General features: G+C 40.5%; 2 protein-coding genes, 1 long non-coding RNA gene and 10 other non-coding genes across 15 annotated transcripts; 1 reads left to right on the forward strand and 12 right to left on the reverse strand.

Moving 5' to 3' along the window:
* The first annotated feature begins 4,729 nt into the window (after nt 1-4,729).
* map2k1 (mitogen-activated protein kinase kinase 1) lies at nt 4,730-21,632 on the forward strand. 3 transcript variants are annotated; one of them, XR_004614119.1, is made up of 12 exons: nt 4,758-5,032; nt 10,701-10,911; nt 11,434-11,580; nt 11,725-11,802; nt 11,974-12,025; nt 12,677-12,801; nt 13,351-13,558; nt 13,674-13,738; nt 13,885-13,943; nt 21,065-21,110; nt 21,187-21,392; nt 21,495-21,632. XR_004614119.1 is itself a non-coding variant. In XM_034588003.1 (11 exons), the coding sequence occupies exons 1-11, from the start codon at nt 4,950-4,952 to the stop codon at nt 14,296-14,298; spliced, it is 1,188 nt and encodes a 395-aa protein (XP_034443894.1). In that variant the 5' UTR covers nt 4,730-4,949; the 3' UTR covers nt 14,299-14,626. The 3 variants fall into 3 exon arrangements, 2 of the variants coding, with proteins under 2 accessions (XP_034443894.1, XP_034443893.1); XM_034588003.1 differs by lacking the exons at nt 21,065-21,110; nt 21,187-21,392; nt 21,495-21,632 and adding exons at nt 14,063-14,108; nt 14,185-14,626 and having other exon boundaries at nt 4,730-5,032; XM_034588002.1 differs by having other exon boundaries at nt 21,187-21,632.
* Nucleotides 14,980-15,047, reverse strand: LOC117763909. Its single transcript, XR_004614263.1, has one exon. It is a non-coding gene; the product is annotated as a small nucleolar RNA SNORD18 (small nucleolar RNA).
* Nucleotides 15,254-15,324, reverse strand: LOC117763901. Its single transcript, XR_004614256.1, has one exon. It is a non-coding gene; the product is annotated as a small nucleolar RNA SNORD18 (small nucleolar RNA).
* LOC117763906 lies at nt 15,975-16,042 on the reverse strand. Its single transcript, XR_004614261.1, has one exon. It is a non-coding gene; the product is annotated as a small nucleolar RNA SNORD18 (small nucleolar RNA).
* On the reverse strand, nt 16,116-16,627 carry LOC117763107. The gene is made up of 2 exons (XR_004614120.1): nt 16,361-16,627; nt 16,116-16,157 (listed from the first exon to the last, which is right to left on the reverse strand). It is a non-coding gene; the product is annotated as an uncharacterized LOC117763107 (long non-coding RNA).
* On the reverse strand, nt 16,232-16,302 carry LOC117763903. The gene has a single exon (XR_004614258.1). It is a non-coding gene; the product is annotated as a small nucleolar RNA SNORD18 (small nucleolar RNA).
* On the reverse strand, nt 16,671-19,273 carry LOC117762626 (60S ribosomal protein L4-like). Its single transcript, XM_034587071.1, has 7 exons — nt 19,122-19,273; nt 18,709-18,847; nt 18,298-18,422; nt 17,917-18,046; nt 17,355-17,511; nt 17,065-17,148; nt 16,671-16,881 (listed from the first exon to the last, which is right to left on the reverse strand). Exons 2-7 carry the CDS (start codon nt 18,845-18,847, stop codon nt 16,671-16,673), a joined length of 846 nt encoding a protein of 281 aa, XP_034442962.1. The 5' UTR covers nt 19,122-19,273.
* On the reverse strand, nt 16,952-17,019 carry LOC117763910. Its single transcript, XR_004614264.1, has one exon. It is a non-coding gene; the product is annotated as a small nucleolar RNA SNORD18 (small nucleolar RNA).
* On the reverse strand, nt 17,226-17,296 carry LOC117763902. Its single transcript, XR_004614257.1, has one exon. It is a non-coding gene; the product is annotated as a small nucleolar RNA SNORD18 (small nucleolar RNA).
* LOC117763915 lies at nt 18,508-18,607 on the reverse strand. Its single transcript, XR_004614269.1, has one exon. It is a non-coding gene; the product is annotated as a small nucleolar RNA SNORD16 (small nucleolar RNA).
* Nucleotides 18,937-19,034, reverse strand: LOC117763913. The gene has a single exon (XR_004614267.1). It is a non-coding gene; the product is annotated as a small nucleolar RNA SNORD16 (small nucleolar RNA).
* On the reverse strand, nt 19,738-19,805 carry LOC117763911. The gene has a single exon (XR_004614265.1). It is a non-coding gene; the product is annotated as a small nucleolar RNA SNORD18 (small nucleolar RNA).
* On the reverse strand, nt 20,000-20,070 carry LOC117763904. Its single transcript, XR_004614259.1, has one exon. It is a non-coding gene; the product is annotated as a small nucleolar RNA SNORD18 (small nucleolar RNA).
* Nucleotides 21,633-21,635: the final 3 nt, after the last annotated feature.

Consider the following 21,635-nt stretch of genomic DNA (forward strand, 5'->3'; position numbering starts at 1 on the left):
ACAGTCACATTCAGTGCATGACGTCCTCTGTGTGCTCCTGATCAACCACATGTGCCCAAGTGTAACACAAGAAACAGTTGCCTTTAGCTCAGTTTTATCTCTATCACAGCTCCACCTTCTCATCACCAATGGCTGCTGTAGATTATGGTGTGTAACAAATACAAAAATCCATAACAGTACGTTCTATTTTTTTGTAAAAAAAAACAACCAAAAACAAATCCTCTCCTGAAGCATATTTTTTTTCTCTCTTTGGTTTCTCTTTGTTTTCTGTTGATCCTTTCAAATAAGAGCTTTTAAAGACTGGCTGCTCATATACTGACAATAGATGATTGGTTGATGAGTAGATGTGAAACAGTTACAAAGAGCAAACACACATACACACACACAGGGCTTTACACTGACTTACATTGATTTCCTTTTTAGTTTTTTCTTGCCAAATCCTAACCTGAAAATGTAATGATTTACCTTACGGGGACCTCATTTTTGTCCCCATAAGGAACACAAGTCCCCATAATGTGTAAACAGATTTAGGTCCCCACAACACCAGAAATACCTGGACCACACACACACATGCACGCAGGCTTGCAATGAGGCGACTAACAGCAAAAAGGGGACAAACAGGAAAATACATTTATATTGTGCGTTAACATACACAGAAATAAAAGAAGCATCAAAAACAATAAAAGGGATAAAATATTAAAAACATTAAAAAGACTGCATGCAAACAGTATTCAAGCACAAAAACAGGGCATGTCAACTCAAGTGCAAGATAAAGTGAGCAGTTTTGAGCTTCTTATTAGAGCCAGTTATGGTTGAAACTGATTTTATATCTATTAAGTGCTCATTCCAGCAGGGGGCAGCATAGTAACCACCTACAAGGCCGACATCAGGGTTAGGGTAAGATCAAAAACAGGTTTTGTGAGGTCACAGTGACCTTGATCTTTGACCTTTGACCACCGAATTGAAAACAGTTCATCTGTGAGTCCAACTGAACACTTGGACCAAATTGAAAGAAATTCTCTCAAGGCATTCTTGAGATATCGTGTTTACAAGGTTGGGACAAATGAACAGACCCTGAACATAACACAGCTAAACATAACAGCTGTCAGTGTGCAGAAGTGTGAAGTCCATGGACAAAACCAATAGAAAAGAGTTAGAAAATATTCAGTATCATCATTTCATCAAATGTAATAATGTCTGTTACATTACTACAACACTATCCCCACAGGTGCAATGTATTGAAATATATAGCAAATAATATATAAAGTGTATTGTACTCCTCTCACAGCATTCCCTGCCTTTAAATCCCTAAGACAAACCAATATCCACTGTACTTGCAGCCCTTCATCACAGGCTCATAAGTTGTGAGCTGCTATTTTTTTGTTTTTCTCTTATTTTCTTGCCCTTTAATAATCATCTTGCAACAAGCTGTGGCAGTCGAGACCCCCAGGGAGAGAAACCAGCGGTGTAGATGTTTTATGGTCCATGTGGGAGACCAGGATTGTAGTCAGGTCTGATATGCTTGAGCGGCCACAAGCCAATTTGTCAAAAGCAACTTAGAATTCACACGGTTCCTGTCCATGGGCCCCAGATAGGACACGACCAATCTTTCCTCTCTGTCAGTCCTGGTTTATGAAGAAAAAGATGATTTTGGCAGCAGGATGCTTTTGGTAAACTGGGCACGGCTCAGTGGCCTTGTGTCTGTCAGGACAATGTGTGGAGACTTCAGAGCAGAATGTAAAAATGGCAGCCAGTTTTAAGTTCCACTTTATATCTAATCTACGTTGTGCTGCTACACTGACAGCTGACACATCATTCATTAGAGAGGGTGATGAGCTCCTGTCTCATAGCTATTTTTTGTTTCCACAGAGGTCAAACAACCAGATACTGTATGACCCTAAAAAAGAAGAGAATAGATTTTTTTTATTAAAAAAATGAATACATCAGACATTTTTATGGGCAATTTCTTTATTTTGATATTCATTAATTTGATTGCTACAGTCTCTACAGTCTAAAGACATTTAAATGCTGAGCGGGACATTGGCGGGGAAAGAAAAAATGCAGGGCGTCGGAGCACATAAGTCTTGAGTTCAGGACTCTAGTACAATATGAAAAGAATCATCGAAAGCTTATTTTAATCCTCTGAACAACCACAGCGCGCGTCAACAATAATGATAGATACCAAATGTGTAAGGGGACATATAGAGAGGGGAGGATATTGTTGTGAATGAAATCAGATACTGAAGCCCTGGTGATTCTGGACTGAAATAAATAAAAGAGAGGCAGAGCATGTACAGGATGTCAGAGAGGGTGATGATAGCCTGAAATGTTAGGATCCTTTTACAGGGCTGTCTTCAAAATCGGATTTTTCTGAGTAATTGAGTAAGAAAGGAAAACGCTGGAGGTTTGGATTCATGTTGAGCAGTGGATGAAATTGTGGAAAAGCTTTAAATGAACGTTCTTAAGATTTGGCCTCTTTTAGAATAGAATAGAATAGATTAGAAAGCCTTTATTGTCGTTGTATTATGATACAACAGCGTTGATAGTGCTACTCCACTTGGTGCTTAGCAACATGTCATATAAAGGAAAATACACATTTGACACACATTGCATACAATACACGCAGACATAAAAAACTGGAAGAACCGGTAATATAAAGTGCCATTGATTATAAGATGTATTCTGTCCTGATCATATATGAATGATAATGAATCAATCGCATGAAAAATGTTTTCAAATCAGCAATAGAAGCATTTACTCCAACAGAAAACAGTCAACATGAAACAAACTCATTCTTTTTTTAATGTTTCCAGTCGTTAATTTTGTACCTTTTGATTTGAATATATCATGTACTGACGTCCAGGAAGAATGTGAACTACCTGAAACACTGTTACATTTAAATAATACATTTCAGGATGGAGATGAACAGAAATGTATTATTGTTATATTGAATACTTTCAATATTTCTGAGAACATAATGGTTGGAAAAGAGATCTGGAATAAAGCGTATTATTATTCAGCTTTATTCTTTTTTTGGGGCTCTCGCAATAAGTATGTAGTTAACTCAACTTTTACAGTGCATTCATTATTTAATTTATATTCAACATTGTATAGAGATATACTGTCGGTTGTATAGTCTAGGACTTTTCATAAAAAGGGAGTTTGTGTATTGGAAGATGTTAGGGTCAGAGACGTCACCACCTTTGTGCAGGTGAACTTTTCCACAAAGCTGGATTCCTCCCTGTAAAAGAGTCGGATTCAAGATATGAGATAAATATGGACAGATTAAAGGGAAATTAGATGACGACGATAACTGTCAAGATTATCTGCAGTGTGTTTTAAATGTCAACTGAGCTTTGTAAACTTCACTGCTCACAAAATTAAAGGGAAATTTTGAAGTCAGGGGAAGCTCGTGTATTGAGGACTCCCTCTTCTGGACAGATGTGGTAACTGACTACAGTTTAATCTGCAGACAGATCATATAAAGGCCATTAGAATAGAAATGGTGATTAAAAGCTTCAACCACAGATGATCTTGGTCAGTAATGTGATTTTTATGGAGCTGTCAGTTGATTGATGATAATTTGATTTAGATTTCCCAATCAAGCCGATGCAGATGTTTCTTTGTTGCCTAAAGGTTCACAAGTCATAAGTGGTAGCTTTGAATTTGGTCCAGGTTTTGTCAGCAATCAAGAAAATGTTATCAGGAGATTAACAAATGATTTTATAAATTCTGATGATCACATTTCTTATAATTGTGCTGTTTAAGATTAAGAGAGATTTTACTGCCTCTGACACAAGCAACAGGACAATGATAAGGCAAATGTATTTATAAAGGCTGTTAGTAAGTTTGATATCAATTACTGTTTGGTTAGGAGCACCAGAACTTACGTGACTCTAATAATGAATGCATGACCTTTATGTGTATAAGAGTATTTTCACATCGCTATATTGGTCCTTTTACCTTAGTTAATTCAATCTAATATATTTAGTTGGACTTAGTTCAATTAATAATTGAATTTATGTTTAAAATGATTTAAATTAAATTAAGTTAGTTTAATTTGATCTATTTTGTTGAATTTTTGAATAATATTACAATATATATATATATATATAATACTGTATATTATAAAATATATATTTTGTATATTTTTTTGTTTCACATGTTTTGCATATGTAGGAAGAAGTTATATGGTTTTGTAAATTAGCGTAAATTGGTATTTCAATTCCAAAAAGCGATGGGACACCAGTACGTAAACACCACGTCCTAATACCAGGCTGCATATTCAGTGGCTAAACTCAGACAGTACATATTTTAAATTACATCTTTTGAATAATAAATGTTTATTTATTATCTAATTATTGTCTTCTATGGTTATTTATTTTACCTCCTTAATCGTAATCCTGATGTCCTTCACTGACCTCTGTTTGTTTGTTGACCTGTGCTCATATTGGATGTTGTTTGTGTGATCGTGAACGGGGATAAGCTGCAAATGAATTGTCCTCCTATTGGATCAGTAAAGTCATCTGAATCTGAAACATGCAGGAAGTAAACGTCTCCAGGAAATGAACATGATGATCTGTTGAATAGAAAATCGTTCTGGTCGAACTGGTTCCTCCATCCCTGCACCCACCTGTGCTCTGTTGTTGTGGTTTCTACATTGTAATACCACCCATGACCAGCAGAGGGAAGGAGTGTGAATGTTGTGACGTCTCATCATTCACATCCACCATCCGCCCATTAATAAGAAGAAGGTGTGTGTACCCTCAGAGCTGCTCACTTCCTCCCTCACAGCCCTGACCTCCCTGTGTGCGTGTGTGTGTACGTGTGTGTGTGTGTGGGTGCGTGTGTGTGTCTGTGTGTGTCTGTGTGTGTGTGTGTGTTGGTGCTCCTCGGCTCATCCGTCCACTCCGCTGCTGTAGTGTGTGTGTGTGTCTTCGGTGTGGAACATGCAGAAAAGAAGGAAGCCGGAGCCGATCCAACTCAACCCGATCCCGGATGGAAACACTATCAACGGCACCGGAGCCACGGAGTGAGTGACAGCGTTCATCTTCCACCCACACACTGATCGATCATCGATAGCGGATCGACGTCCGATTGATGCTGTTTGTGCTGCTAAGGCCAAACACAGCTGGCAGCAACATACAGACTGAACAGTGTGTGTGTGAACTTCTGTCTCACGTTTGTGTGTGTGTGTGTGTGTGTGTGTGCGTGTGTGTGTGTGTATACCAAGGTTTGCAATAGGGCTGCAACTGATGATTTTCATCTATTGAATAATTGATTATCCAATTATCATTGGATGTCAGAGCCAAGGGTGAAAATCTTCAAATATACAGCATAGACTAGAGAAGCAACAATTATATTATTGTGGATTTATTAGTTTATTCGATTTATTTCAATAAATCTAGTAATCACCTCTACCTATACGACAACAATCTCTGAAAAATAATGAAAGATATTCATAACCTCAAGTCAACATCTTCAGACAGTAAATTGTCCAAAACAAAGATATTATAAAAATTGTTGGTGATTGATTTTCTGTCAATCAACTGAACAATAAAGAAATCCTTTTTTTCCGGCATTAACAGCAAAAGTTGTTTTTGTATGAGGTGAAGCAGAGAAAACCAGCAAATCATCATATACAAACAGCTGAAGCCAGTAAATTGTTGGCATTTTGTCTTATGTCAAATGACTGCAAACGGTTAATTTATTGTCAGATTTTCTATCAATCAATTATTCATTTCAAGCACTAAAGATATTTGGCTGCTGAAATCATTATGACTGCACTCGATCTTACAGCTTCTCGAAGCCAAACCCTCATAAATGCACCTTGTTACAACATTAATGCTCCAACATGGTCCTCAGGTTGTCTCTCCATTGTGTCACTGCCGTGTGGGACGCTCCATCACTCTAACTGGACAGTGACTAGTCAGACATTGACCTCAGCAGGGAGGCAGCATGTAGAGGGGATGTTTCTGTGTGTTGTAGAAGTTTTGTGTACTGGCCTGTTCCCACCACCCTTTGACCAAACACGGTAATGGAGACGTTAAACTGTTGGGACACGGTGCTCTAGTTGTCAGCTCACAGAGAAGAGCTCAGTCAGTCCAGCAACAAGCTGCACCAGATGAGATGAGCATTACATAACCTGTCATCCCCGTGATGGCTGCTTTTCTAATGTGTTGTAGAGGCGGAATACTTCATTGTTTCATCATCAGATCGAAGCCATTTTGTGTCATTTGCACTTAACTGTACAAAATCTAATAAATGTAAATCCATTTGTTACTTTCTACTGTTACAGATATTTCAAGTTCATTGGGCTGCAGCCAGGAAATATTTCGATTTCTCTTTTTAAGGACTGAAAACATTTTACTTATTATTTTGGACAAACACATTCACACATTTCATCAGAATCAGGGGATCAACGAATCCAAGAAAATGAATTGTTTCATTCAGTGACAGAAATTAGTCGACACAAGCTGACTCACTTAGATTTATGTGGACACGTGAAGTATCATACAAATACATATTAGCTAATGTGTAATAGTGTTGAACAATGGAATGGTGCCTTTGCCTTTGACATGAGTGCACATTGCTGCTGCTCCTGCTGCTGTGTGTGTGTGCGTGTGCGTGTGTGCGTGTGTGTGTGTGTGTGTGTGTGTGTGTGTGTGTGTGTGTGTGTGTGTGTGTGTGTGTGCACCGTGGCATTCAGACTGACGTCCTGCTGACAGTAAAGTCATGCAGTCTGGTGTTGCTCAGTCCTCTTTACCATAAAAAGTCAGTTTTCTGTGGCTCCATACTTTAGGCTGTGAGGATAAAGTCCAGTGATGGTGGATGACCGGTCTGCAGCTCTTGTTCCCGTACATGGTATAAATCTAAACTTTAACACGCCCACATGAAAAAGCAAAAAAGGTCAAATGTGCTGTAGTTACAAAGCAGTTTCAGGTATTTGAAGTAAAATATAATTTGTCTTATAATGATCTTATTGTATGTTAGATGGTATCTTCATTGTCTAAATCCACAAACCAAATATCAATATATTGCAACATATATGCAGTGAGTGAGTGCGTGTGCATGTCCGTGTGTGTATGTGTATGTGTCATATATCATTTCAGCTTTAAAAGTCCTGTGTTTTTAAGAACTATATCTATGTCTGACCTTCAGTATAGACTACAACTATTGCAGCTTATTTAAGACCCAAATGAAAAATCAATCAGTCATATTTTATTCGTACAGTCCATATTCACAAATCACAGTTTGCCTCAAAGGGCCTCTCATGATGCAACGTCCTCTGTTCTTAGCTCTCGACAAGAGTGAGAAAAAAGGGGGAAGTCGCAAGTGAGTGAATGTCGCATGTCAGGTGTAACAGAGCACATCAACAAAATAACAGTATTTAAAACATTCATGAGAAAAGGCAGCGTCCAACATAAATGGAGAGGTAATATAAATGATATTAATGTCGGCTGCATTGAGGTGATGAAAGGGTATCTGAACCTATTGGACCAATACATGGTAATCTCCTTGTGCCCAGTGTCAGAGTCTGAGAGGTCATCATCACAGAAATATCTAGTGTTTCTTCATTTCTGTTTTGGACTTTAAGGAGCCTGAAGTGGAAGAATGCATTTGTTTCTGGAGCGCAAGGATCTTTGTCAAGCATTTTCAGGTTTAGGAAGGAGATGAATCATTGCTGTGCTGGTGTCTGTGGGCTCAAAGATGCAGTTTGTATATCTGCTGAATCACTGACCACAGCATTCCACTAGTATTGACTTGCCAGCATCATGGCCAGTATCAATAATACAATATTTTGTGAACAGCTCTCATTCACGGTGGGTGCTCTCCTACAGTTTTCCTCTGCAAAACAATTGTATATCGTGATATTCTGTATAAAGATGTATATATAAACCAACAATTTTAATTTGGTATACAAAATCAATATTATAGCTTAATCTAAAAAAAAAACTACAAGTTGTTTTGAATGCAGGGCAGAGAAACAGCTCATGTTTCAAAACAGGCACTTAGAAATGATCTGGACCAGCACACAGGAGGTTGCATAATGTGTGTGGATGAGCTCAGTGCGATGGACGAGCCTCCTACTGAAACCAGTCCACTCCACACTGCCGAGGAGGATTTGCCAGTCCAGTCCGCCAAATGCTTCCTCAGTGGGAAATGGCTGGAAGCCTCAGGAGAACAGTTGAGTGGCCCACATAATGTCATGTGACACTATGAGAGGACATCTACGGACAAATAAAAACAAGTTCTGGAGAGACTTGTTCAAGCCATTTGCTACTACTACTAATAATAATCATAACAATGTAGATTTCTATAGTGACTTTCAAGGGACCCAAGGACACTTTACATATTTAGGGGGAAAGGACATATTTAAGGTAAAAAGACACCTGGACAAATATCTTGGATAACATCCTACTATCAGATACATCCAGACTGAAGTATCTCTGTCTCTAATCTGTAGGGAATTAAATAATCTAACCATCAGAGTTTATTATTTTAAAAGTATTGTTATAATTTCTTTGTATAGGCTGTAGAGGCTTAATACAAATCCACGAATAAAGAAACCACAGCTTGTGATGCTGAGTTTTCAAACTAAAAATAAATCATGCTTTCCTTGTGAAACATAAAACTATGCTATTTATGTGCATTTTGTCAGATTTTCTCATCTCAGATTTTATAAGGGGAGAAGCAAGAATGATACAGCAATCTTTTTTCCTTGGGCCCCTAATGACTGATGCTCAGCACCAGAAGAAAAGCTCATTCTGCCGCGCTCCTGTCTTCTGATACTAAATCCATCCTTCATGATCCATATTGTTCGGTCTGGTACCATGGTACAGCAGAGGTCTTAACTGCAGCCTCTCAAGCTGATCTAGTTTCATTTATTTAGATTCAATCTTAAAAGGTTTCACAGAATTTTAGTTTTATGGAACTATATTTAGCTTTTCTTGTGCAAAAATTGTTGGAAAAAGCTTTTATAGTGTAAGAAATATTGATTTTGATAAATGTAACTTATAACACGTAGCAGTGATGTCACCTTCTTTCTCGCGCTCAATGGCGAATATGCAGAAATATTTCATCGCTTGTATTTAACTTCTGCTCGTTGTGTGGATGAAGGCAGAAAGGGCCAGTGCTGCACCCTGCTCTTTTCCTCTTACACCTAAAGGATGGAGGTGTGTGTGTGTGGTTTGCAGTGTGCAGCAGCCGTACAGTCCCTCCCACACATAGTGTGGAGTGTGTTTCAGGCCCCGCTCCTCTCCTCAGCATCTCCATCCTCCTCCACCTCCAGCTCTTCAGTCGACAAAACGCCCACGCCACCCACAGCCAACTCAAACTCAGCACCTTGTCTCCATGGATATGCAGGCCTGTTGTCAGGAACACAACCACTTAACCCTCTCTTTGCTGTGTGCTGGAGCCGCAGAGAGGCGAGCGTACTATGCTCTGCTGCCATGGCTACTCTCTGCTGAGTCGTGACAAAAAGAAGAAAAGGAAAAAAAAACTCCTTATTATCACCAGATGATTGTTATACAATTTAATCCAAACATGGAAGCATAGCAAGTGGCTGCAGATGACTGACCTTACATAAGATTAGTGTTCTGTCTGAATAAGAACACATGTGCAGACACGATGTGCTCAAATCATGCACACTTATGTTTGATTCATTAGTCATTTTCAGGATGAAATATTTTGTAATATGATGCTTATTTGGGGGCATTTTTGATTATTTTAAAGGTTCAGTGTGTAGAATTCAGTGACATCTAGTGGTGAAGTTGCATGTTGCAGCTAAATACCCCTCACCTCACCCTCTCCTGCCAAACATGAATGAGAACCTGTGGCAGCCTTCAGTCGTCATAAAAACTCAAAAGGTGTTTATTTTTACCAGCCTGGACGACTGTCAATAACATGGCAGCTTCCGCAGAGAGGACCCGCTCCCTAGGTAAATATAAAGTATCTAAATATAAAGGGCTCATTCTAGGGTAAAGAAAACAACAATTCATACAATTTAGATTAAACACACTAGTGAAAACATCATTATTTTATATTCAATTTCCCTTTCACCTAAACCTTACATACTGAACCTTTCACAATGCACAAAAATCTGTATCTTTTAAACAGCAAAAAAACTAACAAAAAGTTTCCCAATCTAATCAGTTAAAATAACCTAACCACTCATTATATCCTCACAAACTTCATGATAAACACTGACTTTGCTGCAGTGCGTCGTGTTTTGATACAAAGGAGGAGGAGGAGGAGGAGGAGGAGGAGGAGAGGTCAAAGAGCGGCAGGTGAGCAGAGTATACGCTACAATTGAGTAGTCAAGGAAATCCATCACCATGACAACAGTGCCAGGAGAGCAGCGTCAGTGCTCAGAGGAAGTGTGAGCTCCCTCACGCTGGGATCTGGCTGAGAACGAACGCTGAAACACTCCCTGCGACACGGCTCTGTCGTCCAGCTGTGGTTTCGGTTGTTGCCAGCAGCATGTGCAGCAGTAGCTGACACACACTCAGCTCAGTGTTCCCTCTGAGGAAGCACTATAACATGTACATAGACACACCGTGGGTTACTGCACGTCTCCTGAGGGAACAGACGCAGAGCACCTGCAGAAACGCTTTGTGAATGAACTCAAGCACCTTTCATTTAGGAAAGAACACAAGTGACTCATCCCTCGCCCTGTCTTCTCTTTATCTCTTTGTAAGAACAAACTTGGAGGCTCTGCAGAAGAAACTCGAGGAGCTTGAGTTGGACGAGCAGCAGCGGAAACGCCTGGAGGCCTTTCTGACACAGAAGCAGAAGGTGGGAGAGCTGAAGGACGATGACTTCGAGAAGATCTGTGAGCTGGGTGCAGGCAACGGAGGAGTCGTCTTCAAGGTCTCACACCGACCCTCCGGTCTGATAATGGCGAGGAAGGTACGCTGTGGCCCTGATGGTTGGTCATAGGTTGTGGTTCAGTGAAAACTCCGGGAGCGTTTTTTGCTTTCAGAAAGAAGTAGAGATGTGTACTGTGGTATTACATAACTACATATGTAGTTATGTAAGTTTGTTTTCCCTACCAGTTTGTTGGACACACATCGTGTTTTCTAGAAATACCTGTTCTACGAGCACAGTATGGAATACAGGTGTGAAATGGGCTGTTTAGCCTCTCTTTTTTCGAGAGCAAGTTATTTCAGTTTGAGGGCAGGACTTATTGATTTGTTTTTTGGGAGTTTTGACAGACACGGTGCATAAAACAATTCAAGCACAGATTTTTTTTAAATCCAAGAGCTGAAGGAGCGCACGAAATCTGAGTACATTTGAGTGCGAGCGCCGACCACGCTCTTGAATAAAAACAGAGGGAAAAAAACCTTACGGTGACAAGTGTGTCCAAAAATACAAGCACTACAGTCTCTTAAGTGCAATTTAAGTTCACATATTAAAACATTTTCCTTCTAGCTGATCCACCTGGAGATCAAACCAGCCATCAGGAACCAGATCATCAGGGAGCTGCAGGTGCTGCACGAGTGTAACTCCCCCTACATCGTGGGCTTCTATGGAGCTTTCTACAGTGATGGAGAGATCAGCATCTGCATGGAGAACATGGTACAGCTCTATGATTAATATTAATATGATTGCCAGTACCTGTTTCTTCAACATGGGCACTGAAAGAGAGTAATTAGACTTTACATTTTTAATGATTAGAGGCTGAGGATCCATATCCATATTTTTCTCTCTTGTTGGTTGTAGGACGGCGGCTCCTTGGACCAGTCGCTGAAGAAAGCAGGAAATATACCAGAGCAGATCCTCGGCAAAGTCAGCATCGCTGTGAGCAGCTTCTTATACCTCCTCCTCTCTAGTGTTGTGCTCTGGTTGTCACATTACAGCTATTTTTGTGTTGTTCTGGATATAAAACTGGGATCATAATGATGCATATGTAGCCCTTTGCCAACGAATCTATGTATTTACTCTGCTGATATGCAATATTTGTCTTTCCAGGTCATTAAAGGCCTTGCCTACCTGAGGGAGAAACACAAGATCATGCACAGAGGTCAGTCACTAATGTACTGAAATATGTTGGAAATAAAATACGGTTTGGCCCCTTTTACATCACCTTTAAACACTGTAAACACAATACTGAAGGGACGGAAACCTGGCTTGTGTGTAAAAGCATATATTTAAAAGTTAAGTTAATCTGAAGCTTTGGCAGGATGAGTTAGTCGAGTGGATTTCCTCCAAAGTTACAGCCCCTTTCTCCACCAAAATCCATGTTGTGCTTCCCTGTGGAGCTGCAGTGCGAGGACAATAAAAGAGGCCATTTTGTACTAACAAGGCTGTAACTTTGGAAGATATCCTTTGGATTTATCTACGGCAAACTGCTGATGACTCATACAAGCTTCAGATATTTTTTTTTTTGCCCAGAACAGATTGGATGTTGTTTGCCATCAGTTACATTGAAAGCACACTAGGGGACGATATTTTAATGGTCAGTGTAAGCAGGAGAAATAATTACAGTGGGCCGTTAATGAAAAAGTCCTGAACATTGTTTTTTCTTCTAAGTTACTTGAGGCAAAGTGTGCAGTGTCACTTCATAGTCATTCCCTGTTTCAGGTCCATGGACAAGCTGTTGGACGCTGCCTGTTGCTCCCTGCTGAACACTTACCCACTGTGTTCTCCTAAATGCTGCATGTGCCTCTTTCAGATGTCAAGCCTTCCAACATCCTGGTGAATTCCCGCGGTGAGATCAAGCTGTGTGACTTTGGAGTGAGCGGACAGCTCATAGACTCCATGGCCAACTCCTTTGTGGGCACTCGCTCTTACATGTCTGTGAGTTTACACGGACGCACTCATCTTTCCCTGCTGTATTCAGGCACACGTTAGCTTTTGAGGATTTTTTGACACAGACCTGATCAACTGGTCTTTCTTAAAACAAAGGCTCCATGTCGAGGTTATTTCTCCTTTCATGTTACAAGTGGGTAAAGTGGATATAAGCTCTGCGATTATATAAATTATGTGATATGCCATGTGCCGCCTTAGATTTATTTATCTTCTGTGTCAAAGTACTAAGCAGCTTTTTTGATTCTGTGATTTATTTCTCTACGACTCTACGGTGGGACTTGACCCAAGGAAGAACTCATTAAATTATGTCAAAGATTCCGGATTTTTTTCCCACTTACTTAAACATTGTGAGGGTGTTTTTCTATATTTCTCTTTATTTGTAATAATAAATAAAGTAGTTTGGAGGACTGATATTTTTGAGTGTTCACAATTTGTAGCTCCGAGTAAAATCCAGATTTGTGGTTGGACCTTACTATTTATATATTTTATCCATAAAATATGAATTGCAGTACTAATTATATTCCCGTTTGTGTGCAGCCTGAGCGTTTACAGGGCACCCACTACTCTGTTCAGTCGGACATCTGGAGTATGGGTCTGTCCCTGGTGGAAATGGCCATCGGACGCTTCCCCATCCCACCACCTGATGCTAGAGAACTGGAGCAGATTTTTGGCCTCCTGATGGAAGGAGAGCCAGCCTCCGGCGAGTCCTCACCAAAGCCACAGCCTCCTGGGAGACCAGGCAGCTGTAAGTCTGACGCAACACTGGGGGAAACTATCAATAAATGAAAGAAAATTATTTGATGACCTTGAGTAACGTGAAGTGCAGTCAACACATTCAATTCTTTTTTTCTCCGGTGCAGCATACGGACCTGAGAGCAGGCCACCGATGGCTATATTTGAGCTGCTTGATTATATAGTCAATGAGGTGAGTGTTTCTCACTATATCACCACATCTTGACTTGATTAACTTGCCTGTATGTGGTGCTAATTATGTGCTTCATCCTTCGCCTGCAGTTTGTTATTGCCATATTTTACATATTCAGTGCTGATCATTTACTCTACAATTTTCAGCCTCCACCAAAGCTACCTGGGATATTCAGCTCTGAATTTCAGGACTTTGTGAACAAATGGTAAGAAGAAGTGTTTCACTGCTATCAAACACCAGTGGATCGTCTACATATAAAACGTCTTGCCATCTGGTGGTGAGAAAATGCATTACATTTACAGGTTTATCATCTTTCCATTTCAGTTTGATCAAAAACCCTTCAGAGAGGGCCGACATCAAACAGTTGACGGTGAGTGTGCATTAACATTCTAATGACTTGTTTTCTACTCTTTGACAAGCTGACACTTTAACACTCCCTCCTCCAGGTGCATCCCTTTATCAAGCAGTCAGAGGCAGAGCAGGTGGACTTCGCCGGCTGGTTGTGCAGCACCATCGGACTCAACCAGCCTGTGACTCCCACCCACGGCACTGCAATGTGATCAGCTCCGCCATTTTCCAAAGTCCTCTATTGACTGGATTTGTATTATGGGTAAATTGTATGTTTATATTGAGTATTCAATTGGTTTAAGTTGTGTGATCAATAGTTCTATATTACGTGTACAAACCTACATGCCAAGTGAAATTAACTAATGTGGGCAATATGGCAGGCCTGCCTGAAAAGCCATCTTTTTATCAAATATTTAACTATAAACGCTGCTCAACCGTTGTGCTTGATATTCCTCTTTGCCTCAATGTCCTTTCAGCACCAACAGATTCAAATCTTTTGTGTTAAGTGTTGTGAAATAAAATTTTGAACAACATGACTCAAATTTGAAATCCTTGTTTTATTATCACAATATTATCATTCTTTCCAGGCTTCTTCTTGGGTTTCAGCATCTTGGCCTTGATCTAAAGGAAGAAACAATGTTTTAGTTACATCGATAACATCTAAGATTCTTGTTTCCACCTTGAACCGATGCACTTCTTACCGAAGGGTCGTGCTTGAGGATGGCATTACGTCTTGCTGTCTTGGCGTAAGGGTTCAGTTTGAGCATTATCCTCAAGTTCTTCAGAGGATTCTTCTTCAGAACTCTGCGGTTGATCTTCTTGCTGTAATGACAATAAAACCAATTCTTAACTGTGACCTACTAAACAACAAAGTTTGTAATTAGCCCAGAGCGTCGCTCAGAACTTCTTTTGTTATCAGGGTTCAGAAACACGGACCTGAAGTAGTAACTCATCATGTTGGACCAGCCATGAAACATTTAAAACTTATAAACTGAGTAGTGCTTACTTGGGTGCACAAAGTGCTTTCTGGATCTCCTCACTCTTAAGAATCCTGCTTAGGTCTGTGTTGGTCATCTTGTGCATTGGGAGGCTGAAAGAAGGGACATTGACAGCATGTTAATGTGTGGAAACAACATATTAAGGAAATGGACCAGTCTTAAGTTAACAGAACTCAGACCTTCTATAATATCACAGAGATTCAAAAACACGGACCATGAAGTGGAAGCTCATCACTGAAATATGTTCAACACCAGTTTGATTTGTGCCACAGGGTGAAAACACTACTTCAACACTCACTTGTAGCCCAGTTTAAGGGTGGCGGGTTTACGCCAGGTGCCATACAGCTCATCCAGCTTGCGGAAAGCGCTCAGTCCAGATGCAGAAGCGCCCAACGTGACCACCAGGGGCGAGCCTCAGGAGGTTCAGTTTGTTCACGTTCTGCAGAGTGATGCCTGCAGATTACAGCACAAGCAATGATTTAACACAGAGGCTGATGGGGCTTCATCTTGAATCTTTTCTTAAGAGTTTCACGTTTATCCATTTAAAGCTATAGTTAATGATGCCAATTGAAATGATTGAAATGACAGTTCAGTTAACACACAACTGATTAGTTCTATAATTTAAACTTTGTTTGAAGGACAGCAGTGTGATGACATCTAAGATTTTTGCTTCCATCTTGAACCGATGCACTTCTTACCGAAGGGTCGTGCTTGAGGATGGCATTACGTCTTGCTGTCTTGGCGTAAGGGTTCAGTTTGAGCATTATCCTCAAGTTCTTCAGAGGATTCTTCTTCAGAACTCTGCGGTTGATCTTCTTGCTGTAATGACAATAAAACCAATTCTTAACTGTGACCTACTAAACAACAAAGTTTGTAATTAGCCCAGAGCATCGCTCAGAACTTCTTTTGTTATCAGGGTTCAGAAACACGGACCTGAAGTAGTAAATCATCATGTTGGACCAGCCATGAAACATTTAAAACTTATAAACTGAGTAGTGCTTACTTGGGTCTGGATCTCCTCACTCTTAAGAATCCTGCTTAGGTCTGTGTTGGTCATCTTGTGCATTGGGAGGCTGAAAGAAGGGACATTGACAGCATGTTAATGTATGGAAACAACAACAGGAAATGGACCAGTCTTAAGTTAACAGAACTCAGACCTTCTTTAATATCACAGAGATTCAAAAACACGGACCATGAAGTGGAAGCTCATCACTGAAATATGTTCAACACCAGTTTGATTTGTGCCACAGGGTGAAAACACTATTTCAACACTCACTTGTAGCCCAGTTTAAGGGTGGCGGGTTTACGCCAGGTGCCATACAGCTCATCCAGCTTGCGGAAAGCGCTCTCAGTCCAGATGCAGAAGCGTCCAACGTGACCACCAGGGGCGAGCCTCAGGAGGTTCAGTTTGTTCACGTTCTGCGGAGTGATGCCTGCAGATTACAGCACAAGCAATGATTTAACACAGAGGCTGATGGGGCTTCATCTTGAATCTTTTCTCAGATGAGTTTCATGTTTATCCATTTAAAGCTAGTTAGTGATGCCAATTGACATGATTGCAAGGACAGTTCAGTTAACACAACTGATTAGTTCCATAATTTAAACTTTGTTTGAAGGACAGCAGTGTGATGACATTTAAGATTTTTGCTTCCATCTTGAACCGATGCACTTCTTACCGAAGGGTCGTGCTTGAGGATGGCATTACGTCTTGCTGTCTTGGCGTAAGGGTTCAGTTTGAGCATTATCCTCAAGTTCTTCAGAGGATTCTTCTTCAGAACTCTGCGGTTGATCTTCTTGCTGTAATGACAATAAAAAACAATTCTTAACTGTGACCTACTAAACGACAGTTTGTAATTAGCCCAGAGCGTCGCTCAGAACTTCTTTTGTTATCAGGGTTCAGAAACACGGACCTGAAGTAGTAACTCATCATGTTGGACCAGCCATGAAACATTTAAAACTTATAAACTGAGTAGTGCTTACTTGGGTGCACAAAGTGCTTTCTGGATCTCCTCACTCTTAAGAATTCTGCTTAGGTCTGTGTTGGTCATCTTGTGCATTGGGAGGCTGAAAGAAGGGACATTGACAGCATGTTAATGTGTGGAAACAACATATTAAGGAAATGGACCAGTCTTAAGTTAACAGAACTCAGACCTTCTATAATATCACAGAGATTCAAAAACACGGACCATGAAGTGGAAGCTCATCACTGAAATATGTTCAAAACCAGTTTGATTTGTGCCACAGGGTGAAAACACTACTTCAATACTCACTTGTAGCCCAGTTTAAGGGTGGCGGGTTTACGCCAGGTGCCATACAGCTCATCCAGCTTGCGGAAAGCGCTCTCAGTCCAGATGCAGAAGCGTCCAACGTGACCACCAGGGGCGAGCCTCAGGAGGTTCAGTTTGTTCACGTTCTGCAGAGTGATGCCTGCAGATTACAGCACAAGCAATGATTTAACACCGAGGCTGATGGGGCTTCATATTGAATCTTTTCTTAAGAGTTTCACGTTTATCCATTTAAAGCTAGTTAGTGATGCCAATTGAAATGATTGAAATGACAGTTCAGTTAACACAAAATTGAATAATTCTATAATTTAAACTTGGACCACTACATAAATACAGCAGTATATTTTGTGTTTGAAGACAGTACAGTGCCACTGGCTATACCACTAACAAGCATCACTCTCATTTCATATCAGTGAATATCAAACATACTGTTCCTGTGATAAGTCAATATTCAAAAAAGACATAAAAGCCAAGTGATTATAAATTGTTTAAGCAAAACTTAATGCAAAGAATATTGACAATAATCAGATACAAAAGTCAATCACACCTGGGATATTTCTGAAGGCTTTGGTGACACCAGCATCTTGGTTGTAGATGATGCACGGCCCTTTGCGTTGGATCCTTCGACGGTTCCTCATCTTACCCTTACCGGCACGCATGCGCTGAGAGGAGTAGACCTAAAACAGTACATGTACAACGTTATTTCCTGTTTGAGAAAAAGACTATATAGTCCCTATATTGATCATACAATATGTTAATGATCACAAATCATTAAAGCTAAAACTTTGAGTATAGTAAGTACATTTTTTCCCAATTCTAGACATGGTTTGGGTACAAAAACAATTATAAATCTGACTTATCACCCTTCTGAAGATCACACAATAGTTGAAACCTTAAATCCTTTCACTTATGATCCAAGTAAAATTACCTTCTTGATATCATTCCAGGCTTTAAGCTTCTTCAGCAGGAGCACAGCCTCCTTGGTCTTCTTGTAGCCCTCAACTTTGTCTTCAACCACCAGTGGGACCTCTGGGATTTCCTCAATGCGATGTCCTAACAGACAAAAGAAAAATCAATATCAACTAAAGATGCACACACACATCGGTTGTAATTTTCAGATACAGGTTTTACCAGCGCTTGCTCAGAATTTAAGGCACATCAATACCAAGTGACAGCTTAAAGACAGCAGGCTACCGTCACTGTTCACTGGATCAGACGCAAATTACACCATCATGGCAAGTTAAGCGTTTATATCTACCCAAAATATATTTGCAGCATTATTTCTATGGCTCTCTATGCACTACTTTGGCGAATCTACAAAACGTTTACTGGATGTTACCTTTGGACATCACAAGTGCAGGAAGAGCAGAAGCTGCCAGGGCAGAGCAGATGGCATAACGCTTCTGGGTTGTGTTGATCCTGCGGTGCCAGCGACGCCAAGTCTTAGTGGGGGCAAACATGCGACCTCCACGACACATCTTAACTATAGTCAAGGAGGTTTGACAACTGCCGGAGTTTAATATGTCATTAATGTACATTATAAGTACATTCATAAGTATTGAATACCTGCTCAGACTCAATGTTCGTCAGCCATCTGTGCCAGCATATGACAGTAGGCATCTGTCACTGATCACAGAGTAAGTCGCAAATTACACCATCATAGCAAGTCTAACAATTTCGACTGCAGTGGCACATTCAGTGATACCAAAGAGAGTTAAAACAGCAAAGGTTCTATTGTGGCCAAAAGGATACATTTCCAAAAGCACCCTGGCCAGATCGGTGAGTACCACCACCTCTCACACGGGGGATACGGGCCACAGCTCTTCCTGTACCCCAGGACTCGGCGCTGGTCTGGTGACCTGTAATACACAATTACACATCTAAATCACTAACACATTTTATCCAAGAACACCAACAAGCTACCCATTGTCAAAAACAAGTTGGTCCAACATGCCAGGTCAGTGTAATGCAGTGAAATACTCACCGTATTGAATCTTTTCTTAAGAGTTTCATGTTTATCCATTTAAAGCTATAGTTAATGCCAATTGGTATGATTGAAATGACAGTTCAGTTAACACACAACTGATTAATTCTATAATTTAAACTTTGTTTGAAGGACAGCAGTGTGATGACATCTAAGATTTTTGCTTCCATCTTGAACCGATGCACTTCTTACCGAAGGGTCGTGCTTGAGGATGGCATTACGTCTTGCTGTCTTGGCGTAAGGGTTCAGTTTGAGCATTATCCTCAAGTTCTTCAGAGGATTCTTCTTCAGAACTCTGCGGTTGATCTTCTTGCTGTAATGACAATAAAACCAATTCTTAACTGTGACCTACTAAACGACAATGTTTGTAATTAGCCCAGAGCGTCGCTCAGAACTTCTTTTGTTATCAGGGTTCAGAAACACGGACCTGAAGTAGTAACTCATCATGTTGGACCAGCCATGAAACATTTAAAACTTATAAACTGAGTAGTGCTTACTTGGGTCTGGATCTCCTCACTCTTAAGAATCCTGCTTAGGTCTGTGTTGGTCATCTTGTGCATTGGGAGGCTGAAAGAAGGGACATTGACAGCATGTTAATGTGTGGAAACAACATATTAACAGGAAATGGACCAGTCTTAAGTTAACAGAACTCAGACCTTCTTTAATATCACAGAGATTCAAAAACACGGACCATGAAGTGGAAGCTCATCACTGAAATATGTTCAAAACCAGTTTGATTTGTGCCACAGGGTGAAAACACTACTTCAACACTCACTTGTAGCCCAGTTTAAGGGTGGCGGGTTTACGCCAGGTGCCATACAGCTCATCCAGCTTGCGGAAAGCGCTCTCAGTCCAGATGCAGAAGCGCCCAACGTGACCACCAGGGGCGAGCCTCAGGAGGTTCAGTTTGTTCACGTTCTGCAGAGTGATGCCTGCAGATTACAGCACAAGCAATGATTTAACACAGAGGCTGATGGGGCTTCATCTTGAATCTTTTCTCATACGAGTTTCACGTTTATCCATTTAAAGCTAGTTAGTGATGCCAATTGACATGATTGAAATGACAGTTCAGTTGACACACAACTGATTAATTCTATAATTTAGACTTTGTTTGAAGGACAGCAGTGCCACTGGCTATACCACCGACATGCATCATTCTCATATCAGTGAATATCAGAGACAAGATTGTTCCTGTAATAAGTCATTAGAAAAAGAGATAAAAGCCAAGTGATTATATATTGTTTAAGCAAAACTAAATGCAAAGAATATTGAGACAATGCTCAGTCTTAACAGTCAATCACACCTGGGATATTTCTGAAGGCTTTGGTGACACCAGCGTCTTGGTTGTAGATGACGCACGTCACTTTGCGGTGGATCCTTGGACGGTTCCTCATCTTACACTTACCAGTAAGACAAATGCTGCTTGACTTGATGAACATACCTGTACACTGGTGTGTTGTGCAAATGCCTTGGCCTGCAGTGTGATGGCATATTTTACTTAATCAGTGCTGATTATACATTTACTCTACAATTTTCAGCCTCCACCAAAGCTACCTGGGATTTTCAACTCTGAATTTCAGGACTTTGTGAACAAATGGTAAGAAGTGTTTCACTGCTATCAAACACCAGTGGATTGTTCACATTAAACGTCTCACCATCTGGTGGTGAGAAAATGCATTACATTTACAGGTTTATCATCGTAACATTTCAGTTTGATCAAAAACCCTGCAGAGAGGGCCGACATCAAACAGTTGACGGTGAGTGTGCATTAACATTCTAATGACTTGTTTTCTACTCTTTGACAAGCTGACACTTTAACACTCCCTCCTCCAGGTGCATCCCTTTATCAAGCAGTCAGAGGCAGAGCAGGTGGACTTCGCCGGCTGGTTGTGCAGCACCATCGGACTCAACCAGCCTGTGACTCCCACCCACGGCACTGCAATGTGATCAGCTCCGCCATTTTCCAAGTTCCTCTATTGACTGGATTTGTATTATGGGTAAATTGTATGTTTATATTGAGTATTCAATTGGTTTAAAAGGTGTGATCAATAGTCCGATATTACGTGTACAAACCTACATGCCTAGTGAAATTATCTGTATGGAACACTTACATGGGCAATATGGCAGGCCTGCCTGAAAAGCCATCTTTTTTTCAAATATTTAACTATAAACTCTGCTCAACCTTTGTGCTTGATGTTCCTCTTTGCCTCAATGTCCTTTCAGCACCAACAGACTTAAATCTTTTGTGTTAAGTGTTGTGAAATAAAATTTTGAATGACTCA

The sequence above is a fragment of the Hippoglossus hippoglossus genome, chromosome 6, assembly GCF_009819705.1.
Source record: "Hippoglossus hippoglossus isolate fHipHip1 chromosome 6, fHipHip1.pri, whole genome shotgun sequence".
Taxonomy (NCBI): domain Eukaryota; kingdom Metazoa; phylum Chordata; class Actinopteri; order Pleuronectiformes; family Pleuronectidae; genus Hippoglossus; species Hippoglossus hippoglossus.